General features: G+C 36.6%; 1 protein-coding gene across 2 annotated transcripts in view; it reads right to left on the bottom strand.

Annotated features, from left to right (window-relative positions):
- Nucleotides 1-1,320: 1,320 nt before the first annotated feature.
- The window catches only part of WDR75 (WD repeat domain 75), a 29,481-nt gene continuing 11,476 nt past the window's right edge, over nt 1,321-19,325 (bottom strand). Inside the window, exons 6-22 of one of the 2 annotated variants that reach the window (XM_054562309.1) lie at nt 18,349-18,419; nt 16,717-16,836; nt 15,036-15,124; nt 12,509-12,667; nt 11,606-11,665; nt 11,399-11,514; nt 10,831-10,941; nt 10,170-10,345; nt 8,825-8,982; nt 8,180-8,360; nt 7,311-7,405; nt 6,396-6,491; nt 5,564-5,733; nt 5,176-5,235; nt 2,451-2,597; nt 2,039-2,130; nt 1,321-1,629 (exon numbers count right to left, since the gene is read on the bottom strand). In XM_054562309.1, the coding sequence (XP_054418284.1) occupies nt 1,425-1,629; nt 2,039-2,130; nt 2,451-2,597; nt 5,176-5,235; nt 5,564-5,733; nt 6,396-6,491; nt 7,311-7,405; nt 8,180-8,360; nt 8,825-8,982; nt 10,170-10,345; nt 10,831-10,941; nt 11,399-11,514; nt 11,606-11,665; nt 12,509-12,667; nt 15,036-15,124; nt 16,717-16,836; nt 18,349-18,419 (2,106 nt within the window). In that variant the 3' untranslated portion in view covers nt 1,321-1,424. The remainder of the gene's footprint in view (nt 1,630-2,038; nt 2,131-2,450; nt 2,598-5,175; nt 5,236-5,563; nt 5,734-6,395; nt 6,492-7,310; nt 7,406-8,179; nt 8,361-8,824; nt 8,983-10,169; nt 10,346-10,830; nt 10,942-11,398; nt 11,515-11,605; nt 11,666-12,508; nt 12,668-15,035; nt 15,125-16,716; nt 16,837-18,348; nt 18,420-19,325) is intronic. The other variant, XM_054562310.1, reaches the window with a different exon arrangement.

Genomic DNA, 19,325 nt, shown 5'->3' with positions numbered 1-19,325 from the left:
CTGCAGTACGCTCTGAGGCTGGCTGCCACCTGTGTGTAGGATCTGGAGACGGTGCAAGAGGCTCTGGCCCGGAGGGGCAGGACAAGCGGTTAGCCAGGTTAATGGAGAACAGACTTTATGCTTGTCTGCATTAGGCCAGCTAGGTGGGAGAAAAGCTCAGCAAAAGGACAGTGATTGTCACCAGTGCTTCTGTCCTGAAAGCTCCCTTTCCTTATGCCTTGTTTTCACCCTACAGTTATTAGTCAATTTAATTCCTTCATGGATGACCCAGGTGCTCCTGGAGCTGATTGTCTCTGTGCTGGAGCAAGTGAGTTTATCTAAGAAATAATCTCCCTTTGTCTTTCTTGAACGTAGTCCGTGCTGGTTTTCATCTAGATGTTATGGGGAATCTTTTTCCGGACATAGGTGCCCCAGGCTGGGACCTGTAGTGCTTCCCAGGGGTAGGTGGCAGCCAAGTTATCCCTCCTGTTTATTAATCACCACACTGTGGGTGTGGGACCTGCCTGGAGCACGTCTCCTCTGCCCCTGCTGTCTGTCTCTATGCAACTTGTTTACATCCTTAATTACGAAGGAATTATGTGCAGCTTGTTTATTCGGGTGGTTCTCAGTGATGGTTGTTCTAATTCAGTTGTAATGCTGATGTGTTCATGGGAGGTGAATTCAGAATTTACCTACCTCACCTCCATATGTTAACTTTTTACAAATTTTTATAGAAGTGTTATCAGGGAACTGAAAAACTCCAAATGCTAAGTGGTTAAAATGTAGCAATTTCAATATTTTTACATAATATAGAGGAGATGGAATCTTTTACTGTGATATTTACTTCACTGTGTGGTATGGAACTGAACACGCATTTTCTATGAGGTATGCCTGTAGACACAGATATAACACCGAGAGAATAATACCACTAATTCTTATCTTCCAAGATTGCCATGAAATTTGTATTTACAAGTATGGTGGATAACCTCTTATCTGAAAGGCTTAAGGCCAGATGATTTGAATTCAGAATTCTTCAGATTTTAGGTAACCCATATTACTATACAATGTACTCAGTGGGACTTAGGACCTAGTACAATACCATATAACCAAGCCATTTCTCTAAATTTCTCAAAAGAAACATATACACTAAGATGGATCAGCACTATAAAAAAACCTTCTATCAGTTCAGATATTTGGCCCAAATGAATTTTGTTGTCAAGCTTAAAATAATATCAATAAGAACAGTAACAAAATGAGATGATGTCTACATGAATGAAGCCAGCAACTAGAAAGCATGACACAAATATAACTTCGCATTATCAGTTATTTAAAAAGGCCTCCCAATATTTATTTTAAAAACAGAAATAACATTAAAATAGATGTTTCTGGAGTATCAACATATAATAAAAAAAAAAAGTGCAAGAACCCTCCCTCATCTCCAAGGTTTAAAGAGCGGTTATCCAGCTATAATCCACTTTCCTGAATTTTCTCAGTTCCTTTTCTTCAGATTTTGACAACTGACGTATAATGTCTTCTTCCAAATCTATGTCATTTACATTCTCAACCTTTTCAGCGAAATCATTTTCTTCATCAGAACTGTCACTTTCTTTTTCTTCTTCCATATCTACATCATCAGGGGTTTCTTCAGCACTTTAACAGTAACAGAATAAAATGTAAACTTAATATTTAAATATATATTTCTAAACGTAACTTTCTAATTTAAGGTCTATGTAGAAATATAATCACACAAAGTTAATGAAAAATCTTATTGTGTGCAGTTTAAATTATGGGGCTATTATAAAAGAGCACGTGAATTTACAGAAAGTGTAATTTTGAATTAAACATCAAATCCTTAAAATCTACACACAGAAGATCTCTTTTCTAATACTTATTTTCAATGTATTTTATTTACTTGACTTAATAATCCTATGTCCTTTAACTACATGTTAAATCTAAAATAAAGAGAAATACAGTGGAAGAATATTCTTAAAAAAAGGCAACAAAAGCCATCCTGTTTCCCAAAACAGGGTATCTGAACATATTTTAAGAGCTACATTACCTCTTAGGCTCCTTGGAGAGCAGCAGCGAATTTACAAACATGGTGCACAGGAAAGAAGCAGATGGCAGCACATGGGCTGGGGTGTGAAGAAGCTAGAGTAAAAACAGAAAAATAGGGTTTTATCTAAAAAGATGAAATGTCAAAAGCCAAACATAACAGGCTTTCCCCACAGAAAAACCAAACAAACCAAAGAAAAATCTATTCTTACCTTCCTACATTTATATAAACAACTTCTTCACCTAAAATTTAACCTGAAACCCCAAGTTTACGCTAGTTGGTTTGGGTATTAAAGCTGTACAGTATACAAATCATTATTCAACAGTTATTTATTACAGATTGTATAAACAGTCTAACTTACGGTGCTTTGGTGCATGTAATCTGTTTCTCATTGTGCGCTTTAATCATTACTTACCTCACTAATGGCAGGTGTGTTTTCTGTTAAGGGTAGCTGTACCAGTTCACTCTCCAAAGTTTCATTTGATTTTTCATCCTGCTGTTGCCGGTGTTTTCCCAGGATGAAATAAAATGGGGTTGTTGGAAGACTTTCTTCTGCTAGTAGCTGTTAAGAATGTAAGACAAAAGGAAAGTACTTCAATAAAAAGGAGGAACTGCCTTTGACTCAGTAAGAAGTACTTACAGAGACATAAGAGGTCAGGGATGGAAGAAATTTAGAAATTTCTAGTATGTCTTTCATTTTGCAGGTAAAGCACCTGAGGATCAGCAGCCCAATTACTATGAGAAAAGCTAACAGTGGACACTTATATGACAGAACAAAGCACCCACTTATCACTGCTTTCTCCTAAATCCTACAAAAATGACAGCAAAGGGTTTTTCAAAAGGGCACAGAGCCACAATAAATGGGTGAAATGTAACATGGTGGAAGCTGGAAAGCAGGGTGAAGGGTGGTAAATAACTTAGGAGACATGAGAAAGGAGGACTCTAAGCTGGCTGTGGGGTAAGCCAAGTACCCCGATTTATGGGACAGAACCCTGCAGATGCTCAGCAGCTGATGCTAAGAGATATATAGCATCTCTGTAAAGGGATGAAAAACCCAGGTAGGCTAGCTCTAAGTCCATCTGGGGAGCACTGAGAATCACACCTCCCCTCAGCCCCAGCAGACAACTGGAAGTATATCTGAAGACTGAAACAAGAGCGTGTCTTTAGACTGGACTGCATGGTGGGGGTGGGGGTAGTGAATTCACAGTTGAAGGCAGTTGCGCTTTGTAGAGGGTGCTTCTCAGAACACTGGTAACCTAGTTGACATCCTTCAGATAATAACTTAAGAAGAATTTTATCTGGGCAATCTGACCAGCCTAAGAGCAAAAGGCCTAAAAAATAATGACACTGAAGATTTTCTCAAAATACCTCAGTAGAGGCCAGAGAATAAATTTCACCTGGGCAGAACTTCCAAAGGTCTGTTTCACTCATGCTCATTTTTACGTAAGAGCAGGCAGCTAAGGCTCATGAGATTCTGATGCAACCTCCCAAAACAGTCCAAAATAGATACTGGGGGGCGGGGGGGTGGTAGGGGGAGATGGGAACAAACACCTGAGGGAATGGACCATGTAAGAGAAAAAAAAAATACATTAGATTATAAAAATGAGAACATCTCCCAGAAAACAAAAGACTATTTGAGCACCCAGTTTAGAAGGGTTCTAGAAATAATAGGATTTACTAAATAATAGGATTCTGGAAAAAAGAACTGAGAAAATGATGGCAGAGTAGTAATTAATTTTTCCTTAGTTCTCTGATTAAAACCCTTCAAGAGGCTCCACATTTCCTGAAGAAAAGCTAAACTTTTTGTTAAGAATGATTTTTACCACCCCATTTAAATGGCAAGCAGCACCCCATTTGTCCCTTTACTCTTATTTCTCCCCTCGTAATTCTTATCACTTAAAATACTACATATTAACTTATTTTATCCTTGTTATTTATTGTAATTATTGTCTGTACCTTCTGTTAAACTGTAAATACCACAGGTTTACAGGCTTGCTCACTGAAGTATCCTAACATCCAGCATAGTGGATGATCAACAGAAAGATGCTGAATGAATTCAATGAGTAAAGGATCAAGAATAAGAATGGTACTGGGTTTCTGGTAACAGGGTAAACTTTACCATAAGAGGGAAACACCTTTAAATTTCTAAGAGAAAATGGTTTTTAACCTAGAACTCTATACTCAACCAATCACTCAGGTGGGAGAAAATAAAAACATTTCCAAACATGGAAGATCTTAAATTTACCTCCCATGCCCCAAGAAAATGTGCTTCACCAAAGGGAGGGAGTGACCGAAGAAAGAGGAAAGCCACGGGTTCTATTACAGTAGAGGTGACACAAAAGCTCCTGAACGAGGATGAATGCAGACCTCAGATGACTACTGTCCATCAGGCTTATAGAGCAATCAGTCCAGGTTGAAGCAGGTCAGAAGACTCTTAAAGACATTTCTTCAAGACTTAAAAGAGTACCTAATGTGTCTGAAAACACTGAGAAGATTTGTACAACTAGAACAGTTTGGGACAAATGAGGGGAAAATAGAAAACTAAGCAAATAAAGGAAAAATGATAAACTCCAGAGGAAAAAAATGGGTCACAAAGGAAAACACAATCCATTACTACATAGCTCGCCTATCAGTGGTGTTTACTTGGTTAAAATGATGAATATACTGACCTGACCCATTTTAAGACTCACCTTTATTGGGGAACCGGGAGAAAGGAAGGGTGTGCGTGTGTGCACTGTGTATGTGTCGGGAGTGGTCATGTGAAAAAGAGCTGTAACTTCAACTTCAATACATCAGAGTCCACAGAAAATACCTACATCTGACTCAGCTATATAAACTTGTTTCTCAGAGATATGGAGCTAATGTGGGTAATGGCAGTGATGCTGAGAGGTTTTTCCTGCACAGTGTTGTGGAACTACTTGATTCTTTAAATCACAAGCATGTAATACTAATGTTACAAACCAGAACTGTATTTTACAAGAATAATGTAACTTCAAGAGAGGCATTTAGTTTATAAGTATGATTTTTAATTCCATTTTTGGGCCAGGTAAAATATTTTTTCTAACGGCTGAGTTCTAAAAGATAACCTTATCTTTGTAGGGAAGCAACACAAGTCTGTATCATGAGCGGCTAAAACATACCTGTTTGCTTGTTGGTGTGAGTTTTTCTTCTGGAGACTTTGTGCTGAATGTCAATAAACTCTGAAAAGAGAGATCAATTAATGATGCAAAAGTTAAACAGTACAGTGCAAATCTAAGATGTTAAAGTTAGAAAATGAAGTCAATCTTTTGTTTTGATATATAAACATCTACTTAAAGAGCTTCAAAGGTGTGGGTATTAAAGTGCTGCTCATACACACACACTAGTAATGCTTCTGGCACTGAACATGTTAGACAATTTCTTTTGAGAAGAAACCCTTCAACAAAACTATACACCTATCATGGGCTGACTATTACTTTCAAATAGAAAGCAACTGACAGTTATATATACAATACAAAATGAACGCCTTATCTGAGGAAGGATGGTTACCTGTGATTTTGTTAGGAAATAAAACTGCGACCTGTTCAGCCACTGGTAAGCTTCTGAGGTGAATGATTCAGGGATATCTCGTGGAACAAACACTCCCCACTGGACTTCCTCTCTACAGATATTCTTTTGAATATACAAAGGCCTTGGCTCACTAGGCTTAAATACAAACACTACAGGAAAAAAACAAACAGACAATAACATTTTGCATGCAAAAGGTTAGTTCTAGCCTCAGATTGGCAAACCACACTAATCCTGGTTTTATCCCATTGAGTAAATAATCCAGGTCACGATTATTTTAAGCTTTCATTCAACAAGTATCTACTGGGCACCTACTATGTGCCAAGCAGGTTAGGAACAAGGGCCATGAAGATAAAAGAGAAAGGAATCCTGGCTTTAGAGACCAGAGCATAATGCAGAAGACAAGACACCAAAATATCAATGCAATATTTTGTCTTAAGTACTAGAACAGAAGTATGTAGAAAGTGCTTCAAGAACTTTCTGCTGCTACTAAACATGGGCAAAGAGGAGGAATGACTGAAGCTTTACAGAGACATCTGGAATACTTCAAAGAAATCTCTTGGATTGTGATGGCTAAGTAGGAATTGGCATGTTGAAAAATGAGGAATGTACTGAAACTCTCCTAGAACACTCAGCACGAATGCCTAAATAACAAGGTGCTGGAATAAGAACTCAAGAAAAAAGGGCAGTGCCTCAGGCAAAATAGCTTTAAACATCTGATTTGAAGGTAAGTTTGACTATAATTATATAATAGATGTTAAAAAGAAAATTTAGGTGATAGGTCTCTTACTATCCAAGTATGATCTGTACTTACAGTCTGAACCCACTGAAGACTTAGAGACTGCAGCAACATTTTCTGAATTAGGATCAGGTTCCATAACTCTAATATTTAATTTTGCACTCCACTCCACTGGGGAAAAAAGGAAAAGCAATTCACTTCTAAGAGATTTACCAAAAACTTTTCAAAGCTTATTATTTAAAGTAGGTAATCTTAATTTTCATCGGATCAATTCTATTGTCCTTACAAAGAGGGATTTTACACATCCAAACACACATACAGACACACTGAAATTATCTATGGAAGGCTGCACTAAAGAGATGGCAGGAAGCAGAAGAACAAATTATTCCTTTTACACACTAAGAAATGTTTATCATTTCGTGCAACTGTCAGGTCCTTTTCTGCTGCTACTAAACATGGGCAAAGTGTAAGCAGTAGTCACTGTAAAGATATAAAGAAGTGTCATCACACACATTCATTACTAAGCAACCACTATGCCTTCCAAACATGTATTCGAATGAGTAAAATGCCACTTAGTCCACATCTGTTAGGAAGGTTGTGCTGGGTTCTATTTAAATTTAAAGCGGTCGGGGATACTGCAGGTTAATGTGCATTATGAATTAGCAGAAACGATCCTCAGACTGTTAGGAGGATGGAGAACATGGAGGGCAGCAGAGTCCTACACAATGAAGACACTCGAAAAAGGTGAGGATAATGATTGCTATTTCCTGACAATAAGACCATTTATAAGTATTTTTTTATAGGCCTAGTACTCCGAATTTTATTAGTATACAGGCACAGAACTCCAAATTTTAGTGGTATACCACTTAAATAATTACATATTCTCTGGATAGAGACATGAAGATACAATCCAGAAGTCCTAAAATGCCTAAGTTTAACTGCAATTTCTACTTGTTTTGCAAAAGCACTTTATGGTAAAAAATATCTCACATGCACAACTGAGCAGGTTCCAACAGCAAAGAATTCCATTTTCAGTAGCACCAAGAAGGTACTTTGAGCAAGTCAGTCTCCCAAAGCAGAGATGCCTAGATGAAAACCACAGGTAAGTTAACAGGCCAGCTCTATCAGACTTCCTGCACAGCACTGATTTCAAGCAAAGCTGATTTTTATATAGGCACATATGTTTTTGCCCATAATTATCTTGCAGAAAAAGGGATAAGTAGTACAAAAAAAGGGCTTATTTAGATATATACACATTTTTTTAGAAAAACAGGTTTGATGACTAGCTCTTTTCTCTAATAAGCTGTGTGGTATAATAATAAAGACATAGAGAAAGTGTATACAAAATGTACAGCCATTTAACAAAAACCCCCTTTTTATGCTCATTTACCTAAAGAGGACAGTTTGCAATATGAATTCCGAAGGAAGTTTTACAAAGTAAATTCAGAACCAGCCATGTTGGAAATTAGGAACAATTTCATTAGCCATCTGCCATTCTGTCCTCGAGTGCTGTCACATGAAGTGAAATGGAAGATATTTTTAAGATACACATTGTTTGGATCCACTGAGGCTTAAGTATAGCTTCTATTATTATGTAGCATAACCATGAAAAGTATTATTACAAAGAAAAGAAATCTGTAGGCTAGGAATTAAATGTTAATCCTGATTTCAGAAATAGATAAATGATTGCACATGGTTTGTATGCAAAAAATTTTTAGCTTTCCACATGCTGGTTAAATGCTGGCCCGAATGACCTGAGGCTACCTTTAGAGAAAGTATAAACTATTACTGAAGTTTATGTAGAAAGACTTGTTTAAATTAAAAATTGTACTTCGTATTTCCCCAAATTATTGACCTACCTTATATTCCCAGCTCGTTGACAAAATGTACATTTAAGCTCCCATGTCTCTGAATCCCATATTGTAACAATTTCCTCAAAACTAACTGCCAGTAAAGAGCCATCTTCAGAGAAACAGCAGTTAGTTGCTTGGTATTTGTGATAACTACCCACAAAGTCACAGGTCCAGCCAACAGCTTTTTCTGTGGAAATACAGACCATAGAGTTCAGAAATGGTATAAATGCTAGATAACAATTTAGGGAAGTTATAAGCAGTAAGAAGAAAGAAACAAACACAACAGAAACCCTGTTTCCCAAAACTTTAGTTGGAAGTGCTACAAAGCATTGACTGATTTGGAAGTTACACCGCTTCCTGGAGACCTTGACCTCCCTCTAGCGGAACAGTGAAAAACTAAATGCAAAAGCCCCTTTTACTGTATCCTCCCAAACAGGAATAGAATCAGCAAGTGATTAACTATGTCATTTAAAAAGAGTACAGATTTGGAGAAAAGGCATGTAATAAGAGTAACTTACATCCTTTAAAATTAGGCAATATCCTACAGAATTAAGGTAGAAAATGTCCTCCCAGAATAAATACAATTCATGGGAGAGAAATATATCATTTTGTAAAATTGTGTGCTCTTTTGGCATACTATATTTAACTTACTGTATATATCAGAATCATCTGTTAATATCCACACTTTGAAGTGACCATCTTTACTAGCAGTAACCAAGGTGGGGTTTTCAGATTTTTCTGCATTACGGAAACAGAGAGCTGTGATGTGGTCCTCATGTGGCATGTTAATCTTTGTATTAAGAACAAACCTAGTAGGAAGGAAACCACCAATTTATTCTTACACCAGGGCAACACCATACATTGTCATGTAAGAATTTCTTGCATACTGTACCTTTTAAAATAGCATCTTTAGGAAGTAACAACAGATACAGTATCACATAGAATGACTAAAAATTGAGTGCTCTGTCTCTAATGGCTACATGTAGACGGCAATCCTAACACATTATCTCTGCCCTTGTGTAACTTACAGAATATAGAGATGATTATGTATACTGTCAACTTAATGGTACAAAATGAGTATAAAATAGGGGTCATCAAAAAAATCATAAACGCCTACTGTACTAAACTCTACAGGCTAACTGTACACAACACAGGTGCCTCACCAGCTACTTTTGAAAATAAGCCAAGCATGGAATGACTATAAAAGACCCTATTTGTGGCAAGAAAATACAGAAAGCAAACTACCTAATCAAACTTCCTGGTCAATATTTAATATTTGTAATCACACAAACTATCTCTCAAAGCTTGTTTCTGGGCACGACTGTGAATGAAAGATAAACTATGCTCGCACTGTGTTCTCTGAAGAACATGAGGGCAAAATAGTGTGGTGGTTTTTAAAAGTTCAGATTATAAGAGAGGTGACCAGAGACAATCACTTACTCTCTCTGAGCCTGTTTCCTCACCTGTGAAACATGGACAACAAGCTTACCTTACAGTGTTCTTGTGAAGATTAGTAGTAAGACAGTGGGCACAAAAGCCTGAAACCTAGTTCTTGGCAAACCAAGGACTTGGCAAATGGCTATTACAGCCATGGAATGAGAAACTGGTGGGCTCCTTATCTAATCAAAACATGCATACTGCACTACACCTCTCTCGTCTACCACTGCCAGTTTTCCAAAGAAGGTGGTTTTTTTTTTTAATAGCATAATGTTAAGAACTAAGACATTCAGATTCTCCTCCTAGATTTGCCTGGAGTCAGGTATTGTGTCTTTGGGGGGTCTCACTTTCCCCTGTTTTCTCATTTATGCAATGAGATGACGTTAGAGCTTGGAGGACACCTGTGCTCTCTCAGAGCCGAAAGCTTAAAGGCTTTAGAACACCTCCTTAATCTAAATCTAAAACTTATAATAAAACATCTTAAAGACTAAGATCTGAGACCAAAAGATAGAAGGCAAAATATTTTCTATTTTGAAACTGGCTATATAAGTAGCATTACCCTTGTGTTTTCTTATTATAAGTCCACAGTTTCATTTGCAATTCAAGCTCAGTTTCCTTTTCTTGACGTTGTTCCACTGTTGCAAGCCAGTTACCATAGCAGCCAAATGCAGCCTTTGTTAGCTCAATTTGGATCAGACCATAATCATTGATGTATTCTTGCTGCACAATATCTAACTGATGGGTTAAAAAAAATCCAAAATGCTTATTAATGTAAATACATAAATGTTAAAGCATTCAATAAATGGTAATTAACCACATGATATATAACTTCTAAAATCTATGATAATTTTAGGCAAAGGGAAAAATAAACATCGTTAGTTATGGACATCATATTTGCCAATAAAAATGGAGTGTATTATACAGTACTAATTTAATAATTCTTCAATGTCCTCAAATACTACTGATGACTGACCCATTTATACGATACAATAGGATGATTAGCTTACAATAATAGTTTTCACTGGTTTCTAAGAACAGATAGCTTTATATAAAATTTCAAGGCTAGATGTCACACCACTGGAAACATAAGCAAAAATAAAATCAATAATTTCTAAGAAGTGAAAAAAAGATAGAATTGTTAGTAGGCCAGCATTTTATTTATGGATGTTTCTTTTATTCCATCTTCTTGCCTATTTACTAAACATGTATTAAATGCCTACCATTTCCAGGCATTGTAGTAGAAATGTACAAAGATCAATAAGTTTCCTTTCTCTGAGAAGTTTAAAGGTGATGAAGAGAAGGAGACAAAGTGTTACAGCTATGACAGGAATCTGTAAAGGGTAGTGAGGAAGAAAAGGAAGTCTGGGTTGCAATTTATCAGGATTACAGGAAGCTATCCTCTTCACACTGAAAATTTTATCCTCAGTATGCCCATAGGATGCTGTTTCCCCACAAAGGAGAAGCATATTTGCATTGTCAAGCGACACACTCTCCTCTTCCTATCCTTGTGACTCAAAGGTGCAGATATGTGTGACAGAGTGTGGCCTGAAACACAATAAAAATAGACAAAGAGAGGCTGCACAAGATTATCAACTAGCTTACACGTAGACTTTGTTGGCCACTGTGGCTATTAGAATTATGTTGTAAACAACTGATTGTACTGACTTTGCTGAAGTAAACATAGGCACAGGACCTTGTTTTAGCAGCTCTTAAATAAGTAACAGACCTCGGTGGTGCTGTGAAGAGTTTGCATTGGTTTTAAGGCTAGTTAATGGATCCAAATCTTACATTGTATAATTGCTTATCACTCTGGAGAGAATAAAACTGCAAGTGGCCAGGCTTTCCATTCAAAACTAAAGCTTTAGTTCTTGGATCAATCATCAAACCAGTCAAGATACTGCTGTCTGCAAAAAAAGTGACAAACAACAGTTAAAATCAGACAAACATTCATTTTTAAAATGTCAACAATTTCAAATCTGTTGTGTTCTCCAATACCTTTCACTAGGCCTTGAATTACTGCGGAGGCCTCAAGGTTTCGGTGAATGACTATTATCTCTGTGGGTAAAAAAATATTTAAACATACATAGGTCAGAACTTCAAGTTAGACAAAATTAATTAATTTGTTATTCTGCAATATATCAGAATACAAAAATACTGAGTATGTTCAGTTTAGAGTGTTACCAGAAAGTCAGGAATATATTTTGTGATTTGACTGGTAGGGAGCTTCTCTGTTAGACTCTCAGTTTCATCTGTTGTGCTTATGAATACATTTTAGGTGTTAATTCAGAAACTTAAATATCCTGAAAGAGACTGATAATTTACTTTGAAATGAGTCACTGCACTAATGGATTGCTCACAGTTACTTTCTGTTTTGAAGGGAAAGGAGGCAATAGGCTAGGGGATCTACATCCAGGCTACATAGTAACAGGACGAGCAAAGGTTTTGGAGGAACTTGTAGAACTGTCTCCATTTCTGTCAATCTACGGAACTCCCACACTGATATAAGGGCTATCTCAAGGGAACCGTAGTGTTCTTTTGAAAATACCACTGTATCTATGAAAGCACAAATGCCTACTTCAAAATCCTTCCCTTATTTTTCCACATCATTCCACATTAAATATAAGTGGCACAACAAAAATCAAATACATTTAGCCCTACATTTTCATAACACAATTTTGAAAACACTGGATTCTGGTGGCATCTTGGGGCAGAAAGGGACACAACAGGAAGAATAGGAAGGATAGGAAGGATACGAAGAGGAAGAATAGAAGAAAAAATGCCCATTAAACCTGAGGTTACTTTTAGTTTGAGGTCTCATATTTTCCATTTCTTACAGGTGCTAAGTAACTGAGGCATTACACAAATTGTATTTCCTCACAGTAACAAATCCAGACTTACTATTATCAGAGTGAGAGGTACAGAGTAAATCGCCTGCTGGTGAGACTGAAATATGCTCGATAGTGGCTCCTAAACGGGGGAGGAACTCCTTGTTCTTCTCAGCTGCGTCGCGCCACTCCACAAGCACAGACTCACGGCCGCCACTCAGCAGACTGGTGCCTACCCATCCAGTCGCAGAAATGAGAGGACAGTATTTCAGGAGGGAAACAAACAAACAAAACAAAGAAAAAATAATCAGCATAAAAGATTTTCTGACCATGTTAGAGAAATGAACTATTTTTAAAAATATGCAAAGAAGTATGTTCGTATCTTTTAATCTACTCTTCAAACAAAAGATTTAAAGATCATTGATTTAGGGGTTTTCCTTTCCAGTAAGTGCTAATTAATTTGCTGGTAATCAACTCTTCCTCCGATAACAAGGAAAACTGAATGAAACAAATATCCTCTAGGCTCGGATGGTTTTGCTGGTTTTCCCAAATATTTAAGGAAGAAATAAACCAACTTTCACTCTTCTAGGTAACAAAAAGAGAACACTTCCCAATTTATTTCACAAGACCAGGATAATCCTTTACCAAAACAGGTGTATCATAAAACAGTTCCAAGTCAATTTTATGACAGATGAAAATTTCCAAACAACACGATTAGTAAGCTGAATCCAATTATATATTAAAGGAATAAGGCATCTTTGCAGAGGAATGTGAAATTGTTTTTAACATCTGAAAACTAAATCAATGTAATTAACTCCGTCTATAGAATGAAGAGGAAAATCATGATCATCTTAATAGGTGCAGAGAGGTACTAAATGACAGAATTCTACACTTGTAATAAAGACACTCAGCAATCTAGGAACTGATGGGACTTTTGTATTTTCATTAAAGATACCTAGAGAAAATCTACAGTAAATATCTCTTAAGAGAAAAAATATTGAAAACTTTTCCCCAGTGATTGGGAACACTATTACCACTTTTAGTCAGCATTATCTGGAGGCCCTAAGAAAGGCTTAAGGATTAGTAAAAAGTAACAATTACTTAGGTGTTCACACACATCATGACTCGGTTCAAAGCATAATCAAAACAGTTTATACTGTTCCTATTTCCCCTAACTTATAAAGGTTCTAAAAACAACCATAATTTATAATTCTTTTTACACAGACAGCTGATTTCCTTCTTCTTGTATTAACTCTCTTACCTATACAGGGGTCAATACTGACATCTCACTGACAACCAGGGTACCATATGTAACCACTACTTCTCATTTATAAATACTCACACATCTTAAATTTTATAAACGCAAGAATTCAACCATCTAATAGCCAAGATTACCTGCAGTACCTCCTGTACCAAAGTCTTGGCTTAGGGTAGAAGCATTCTGTATTCTTTCTTTTTCTTTAAGTGTCAAATAATCTTAACTATTTGTCTTTTTCTCTAACCCACCTGAAAAGGCCAGTCCTGAATGTCTCAGGACTCAAGGGTACCTAAGGCCACCACAGAAAGCTGTGACTGCTAACTAGAATGACAGGAGATGGGTAAGGGTGACGCATGTATGCCTTCCCACACACACTCATACGTATTTTGTTGGGGGTGGGGGATGGCATGAGGAGGATGGGGAAGATAAGAGTAGCCTGTATCTTTTATTTGTAGGGTTAAGATCCTTTTCATTCCCTTTTTATTCTAAGTCCTCACACATCAGAGCCGTACTACTGATCCTGCCTCCAAACCAGTCACTGCTCCCCAAACCAGAAGCACAGGTAGGCTAAGGAGACCTCCCTACTTCCTGATACTCCAGAGTTGAACCCAAGTCCCCTGTAAGGCCCCAGGGTCCATGGAGAGGACTTTGTCCTGGCATTCTCTAGGAAGACCCATAGACAGAAAAACCACTCTCTTCAGGCACATCATCTACTCTAGCATCCAGCTCTCTTTTTATTAATTTATTTTTATTGTTCTATTACAGTTCTCTTTTTAGAGGACCAGTCAAAAAATGCTGTCTTAACTTTCACATGGGTGTTAGGATCCTGAAAGTAACCAAAGACACAAATGTGCTTCTCCAAATTTCTGTTGAATTTCATCCTATTTTCAAGGAGGTATTTTTACTATTCTCTTGTGAAGCTTAAACAGAACAAAGGTCTGAATTTAAAATAGTGAATGTGAACGAGGCAATCTAACAGTTAAAACAAGCCTTTGAATTAGACCTATGTCCAAATCCAACTTACTAGCCATGTGACCTTAGGCAAGTGAGTTCTCAGCTATAAATTTCACTTCTTTTATCTGTGAAATGAGACTGATAATAAATCTGTTTCATAGGGTCTAGATGAGACTTTGTCACAGTTGCACACTTTGATACTACGAAGGGCTTTGAAAGTTAAAAGTATATGGTATTGTGTTGAGCAATTCCCAAAACACAGGAGTGAATATACAGGTATTTACAATTCATTTGGCCCATGTAATTTTAGATATTTCAAATTATAAATAAACTAAGATACTTGATTCACATGCTTCTAAAGTTCATTTTAACAATTAAACTTACTTACCTGTCACTGAAAAAGCTAAATCCATAACCATATCATGGTGCCAATGTAGACAGGTGTATGTGTATTTCTTATCATCATCAAAATTTCTCCTATTGGAGAAAACAAAAATTTTTAATTTCATCAAAGGCAGAAGTTAGAAGAATGATGGCACGCCAAATATAATGAACACAGTATGATGGGGGACCCTCCGCCTAAGAACTGGGATTATCTTCTGGAGGGTGGGCCCTTTGTAGTACAGGATTTCCCTGCAAGGTCAGTGTCCTAGGAACCCATCTGTATCAGTGTACCAGCTGGCGCTGTTGTGAGAGGCTGCGTTCTGCTTCAGTGAATTTTTTTTGAGGATTCTTTCAATATGTTTGCCCATTTCATGATGAGTGATTTATGATTTACAACTGCACCTGCCCAAACTGTGCTGAGTGTTCAGCAGTTTTTGACCTATTAAAAACAGCATGACCCCTGTGCCAATCTTCTCTATTCACCTGATCTCACCCCGAGTGACTTTTTTTTTGTTTCCCTGGCCTCAAAGGGAAACATTTTGATGTGGAAGGTGAAAAAAAGAATGACAAAAGCACTAAAAGGCATCAAAATCGACAAGTTAAAAAAAACTGTTTTGAGCAGTGGAAAAACATTTCAATAGGTATATTGCATCAAATGGTGAGTATTTAAAGGTGACTAAAGTTTTAACATGTAAGATTATGCAACTTTTTGTAAATAAATTCCAACTTTTTGGGTCCCCCATCACATATGCTTAAAAAAATAAATTGTAATATCAAGTTTATGAGCCTTAATGTCCAAAGAGTACATTATCTATTTCTAACTGGATTCACTTCTATTGGGTTGGCCAAAAAGTCTGTTTAGTTTTTTCTATAATACACAATTTTCATTTTCACCAACTTTATTAATTTGGATATTTTGAGTATGTTGGCTATCTCCTGTGTAGTATAATGCTAACTATTCTCATTATCTTGATTTGATCACTATTGATTAAAACTGGTGTACCTGTCCAGGGAGCACCGTCCAGTGAGAAATCTCCAGCACAAAACTTTGCAAACCACTTTTGACACATCTGATCAGCCATAGCACCTTCTCCATACACTGCACAAAATTTTTTTTGTGTTTCAATTGCATTTTAACTTTCTTAAAATAATAAAGCATAATATGCTGACAATGTTGCATAGTTTCTTCCTTCGATATTTTAATAGCTACACAAAAATTCACCAATTTTGATGTTTTTTTAAATGCAGGCTGATATGACAGCTGTCACAACACAATCTTACAAAATTGTTTCAAATGAAGTTAAAAGCAACTAAGTGCTACTAGAGCCACTTTATGGGAAAAACCAAAAAACCCTTTTGGACAACCGGATATCAACAGCAGGCCACCTTTGTGTCCTATTACATAGATATTCCCTATTGTCACTCTTTCCTTTTTACCTAAATGCTGACAAAAAAAGTTCTCTTCAATAAAAAGACTATAGGCGGAATAGAAATTTTCACTACTCCTAAAATACTAAGCCCAAGTAATGAAGAACACAGTAACACAAGAAAGGGAGGATGTCAGTTGCCAAGAGTGGCTTTTCAGTGCTATCCTTCTTCCTGGACCCAGAAACAGTGGCCTGTTCTGCAGAACTAATATAACACCGTACAGAAACCATCACCATGCTGCCCATGAGTTAACTGACCAAAGACGAATTTTGCCATCCTCGTGACCAGTTGCTATGCAATCTTCCCTTGGATGACATGCTACACATGTAAAATTGTTCTTTGAGTGTTTCCTATTTTTTGATGATGACAAAGTAAACCTGAAAGAAAATTAAATTTTCTTGATTATTAAAATCTCCTGGTAAGTGGTGATGTAGGTAAGGAATTTCTTACCCTTATCAATGAAAAAGGGAGAGCTCTCAGAATTCATTGAATATGAATACAGAATTTAAAAAATTGTGATCAAGAATTAAGAATTTTGTTTTGTAAACATTTATTAATATACAATGTATATTTTTTGTGACTAATATTCTATTATCATAACTTGTTTACAGACGCCGCTGACACTGAAATAAAGACGACAGTCCTGTTCAGTGGCTTGGACAAAGTTTGTTCAAATTTCTTGCTGAAGATAAGTTTTAGCATCAGATATGCGCAGGCCTAAAAAATTATACCTGAGACAACTGGCTAGTATGTCTAAAGATGTCAGGACCCTCATTACACTGCAAGGAAAAATAAATGCCAACACTGACATGGTAAAAGGGAAGAAGGTACAGTGTCATTTGAAGAATGACTACTCATGCTTAGCACTACTCTCTCTAAATGTTATATCACTCATCTTTACAACTCTATTAACGATATTATCGCTACTTAAAATATGTTAACTTGAGGTACAATGAAATTCACATGGATAATTGTGACCCACTTTAAACCCAGATATTCCAAAGCCTCTATTCACTCTATCTATGATATGGCAATGAGGATTATCTCTGGAACCCTTTTCAAACCAAATCCAATTATGGCAGAAATAGGCACATCAGAATCTTGGTATATGAGGGTTTTTGGCTAGGAAAGCCCCCCAGGTTTTTGTGACTGATGATCCCTCAACCCTATCCACTGTGGGTTAAAAACTGGAATCTAAAAAACAATATAAATGAACAAAACAAAAACTCATATACAGAAACAAACTGATGGCTGCCAGGTGGGTGGGTGGGTTAGAAGGCTGGGTGAAAAGCTAAAGGGGTTAGGAAGTATAAACACTGGTAGTTTTAACCATCACAGGGATGTGAAGTACAACACAGGGACTATAGTTAATAACACTGTAGTAACTACGTATGGTGTTGGGTGGGTACTAGATTTATTAGGAGTGGGTACCAGATTTGCTAAGTTATAACAATGTTAACCACTATACTGAACATCTAACACTAATATATGTCAACTGTAATTGAAAAATAAAATTAAAAAAAATGTGGCAAACAGTAACATTTGTTTTACAGGGCCATGTGACAGATCAAATAAAAAATGTGTGTCAAACCCTACCATAACCCATAAAGTTAAATACAAAATATAGTAGTGTAATAAGTAGTTGGTATTTCTTAAATGTTAGATAGCAGCCCCCAAAACCAAACAAAAAACCCCCCACAAAAAGCCAACCAACCAAAAAACAAAAAAAACCCTAAAAAACACACACCCCAAAAAACAAAACTACCTTCATATCTTATGATTTCACAATCACTTGTAACATGAAATCTGTGACAGCTTTGGGTTAAAGATATGAGAATGATATAAAAAAAACTGTCCAGTAAATAAAGCTTTTAAAAGGGAATTCTTACCTTGAGGTTTTTTTCTTTTTGAAAAAATATACAGACAAGTAAAAGTCTCGTACTGCAGCAACGTACTCTCCCTGGTATTTCAAAAAAGGTAACATTCACAAAAACAGTCAACACTCTTTAAGAGGAAATACTGTCAAAAAGGTTAATATAATAACAATAAGGTTTTGCAGATTAAGAGTATGTTAATATAAAACATTATATTACAGTTTAGCTATGGATAGAATAATCCTACTTTAAAAATAATCACAGAAAATTAAAAGTACGACTTAGGTCTTAAATCCTAAAACTAGATTATCTAGCTTTATATATAAAAGACAAGTACCATGATTTCACTTATGTGTGAAAAATAATGAACAACATAAAGAAACTAGAAACAGACTCATAAATACAGAGAACAGACTGACACCTGTCAGGGGGAGGGGTTGAGAGTTGAATGAAAAAGGTGAAGGGATTAAGCAAAGAAAAAACCCCTCAGAGACAAAGACTGGAGGGTAGAAGGAGGTAGGAGAGGATAAAGAGGACAAACGGTGAGGGCAGGAGACCGGACCTGGGGTGGCAAACACACAATATGCAAATGATATATTAAAGAACCGTACACCTAAAACCTATATAATTTCATTCACCAAGGTTACCCTGAAAAATTCAATAAAAACTAAAACAGATGCTTATTTTTTTTTCCATTAAGACATAATTTACACACAATAAAATGCAATTCCATAAAACCATCACTACAAGCAAGATTTAGAACATTTTCTTCACCTCGGAATGTTCTCTGTTCCTCTTTCCAGCTATTGCTCAATGCTCCCACCTTTGTCAGCTACTAGTGATTTCTATAACCATTCCTCTGCCTGTTCTAGAACGTCATACCAACAGAATGGTACAATAAATACTTTTTTGTGACCAAACTCTCTAACTCAACATCACCTTTCTGAGATTCACCCACGCTCTTAGTATATCATTAGTTCCTTTTTATTATG

This window comes from Pteronotus mesoamericanus, unplaced genomic scaffold, assembly GCF_021234165.1.
Source record: "Pteronotus mesoamericanus isolate MK-2021 breed Mesoamerican mustached bat unplaced genomic scaffold, CSHL_Meso_final scaffold_651, whole genome shotgun sequence".
NCBI lineage: Eukaryota > Metazoa > Chordata > Mammalia > Chiroptera > Mormoopidae > Pteronotus > Pteronotus mesoamericanus.
The sequence above is the reverse complement of the archived record's forward strand: the minus strand, read 5'-3'. Positions and strand labels throughout refer to the sequence as shown.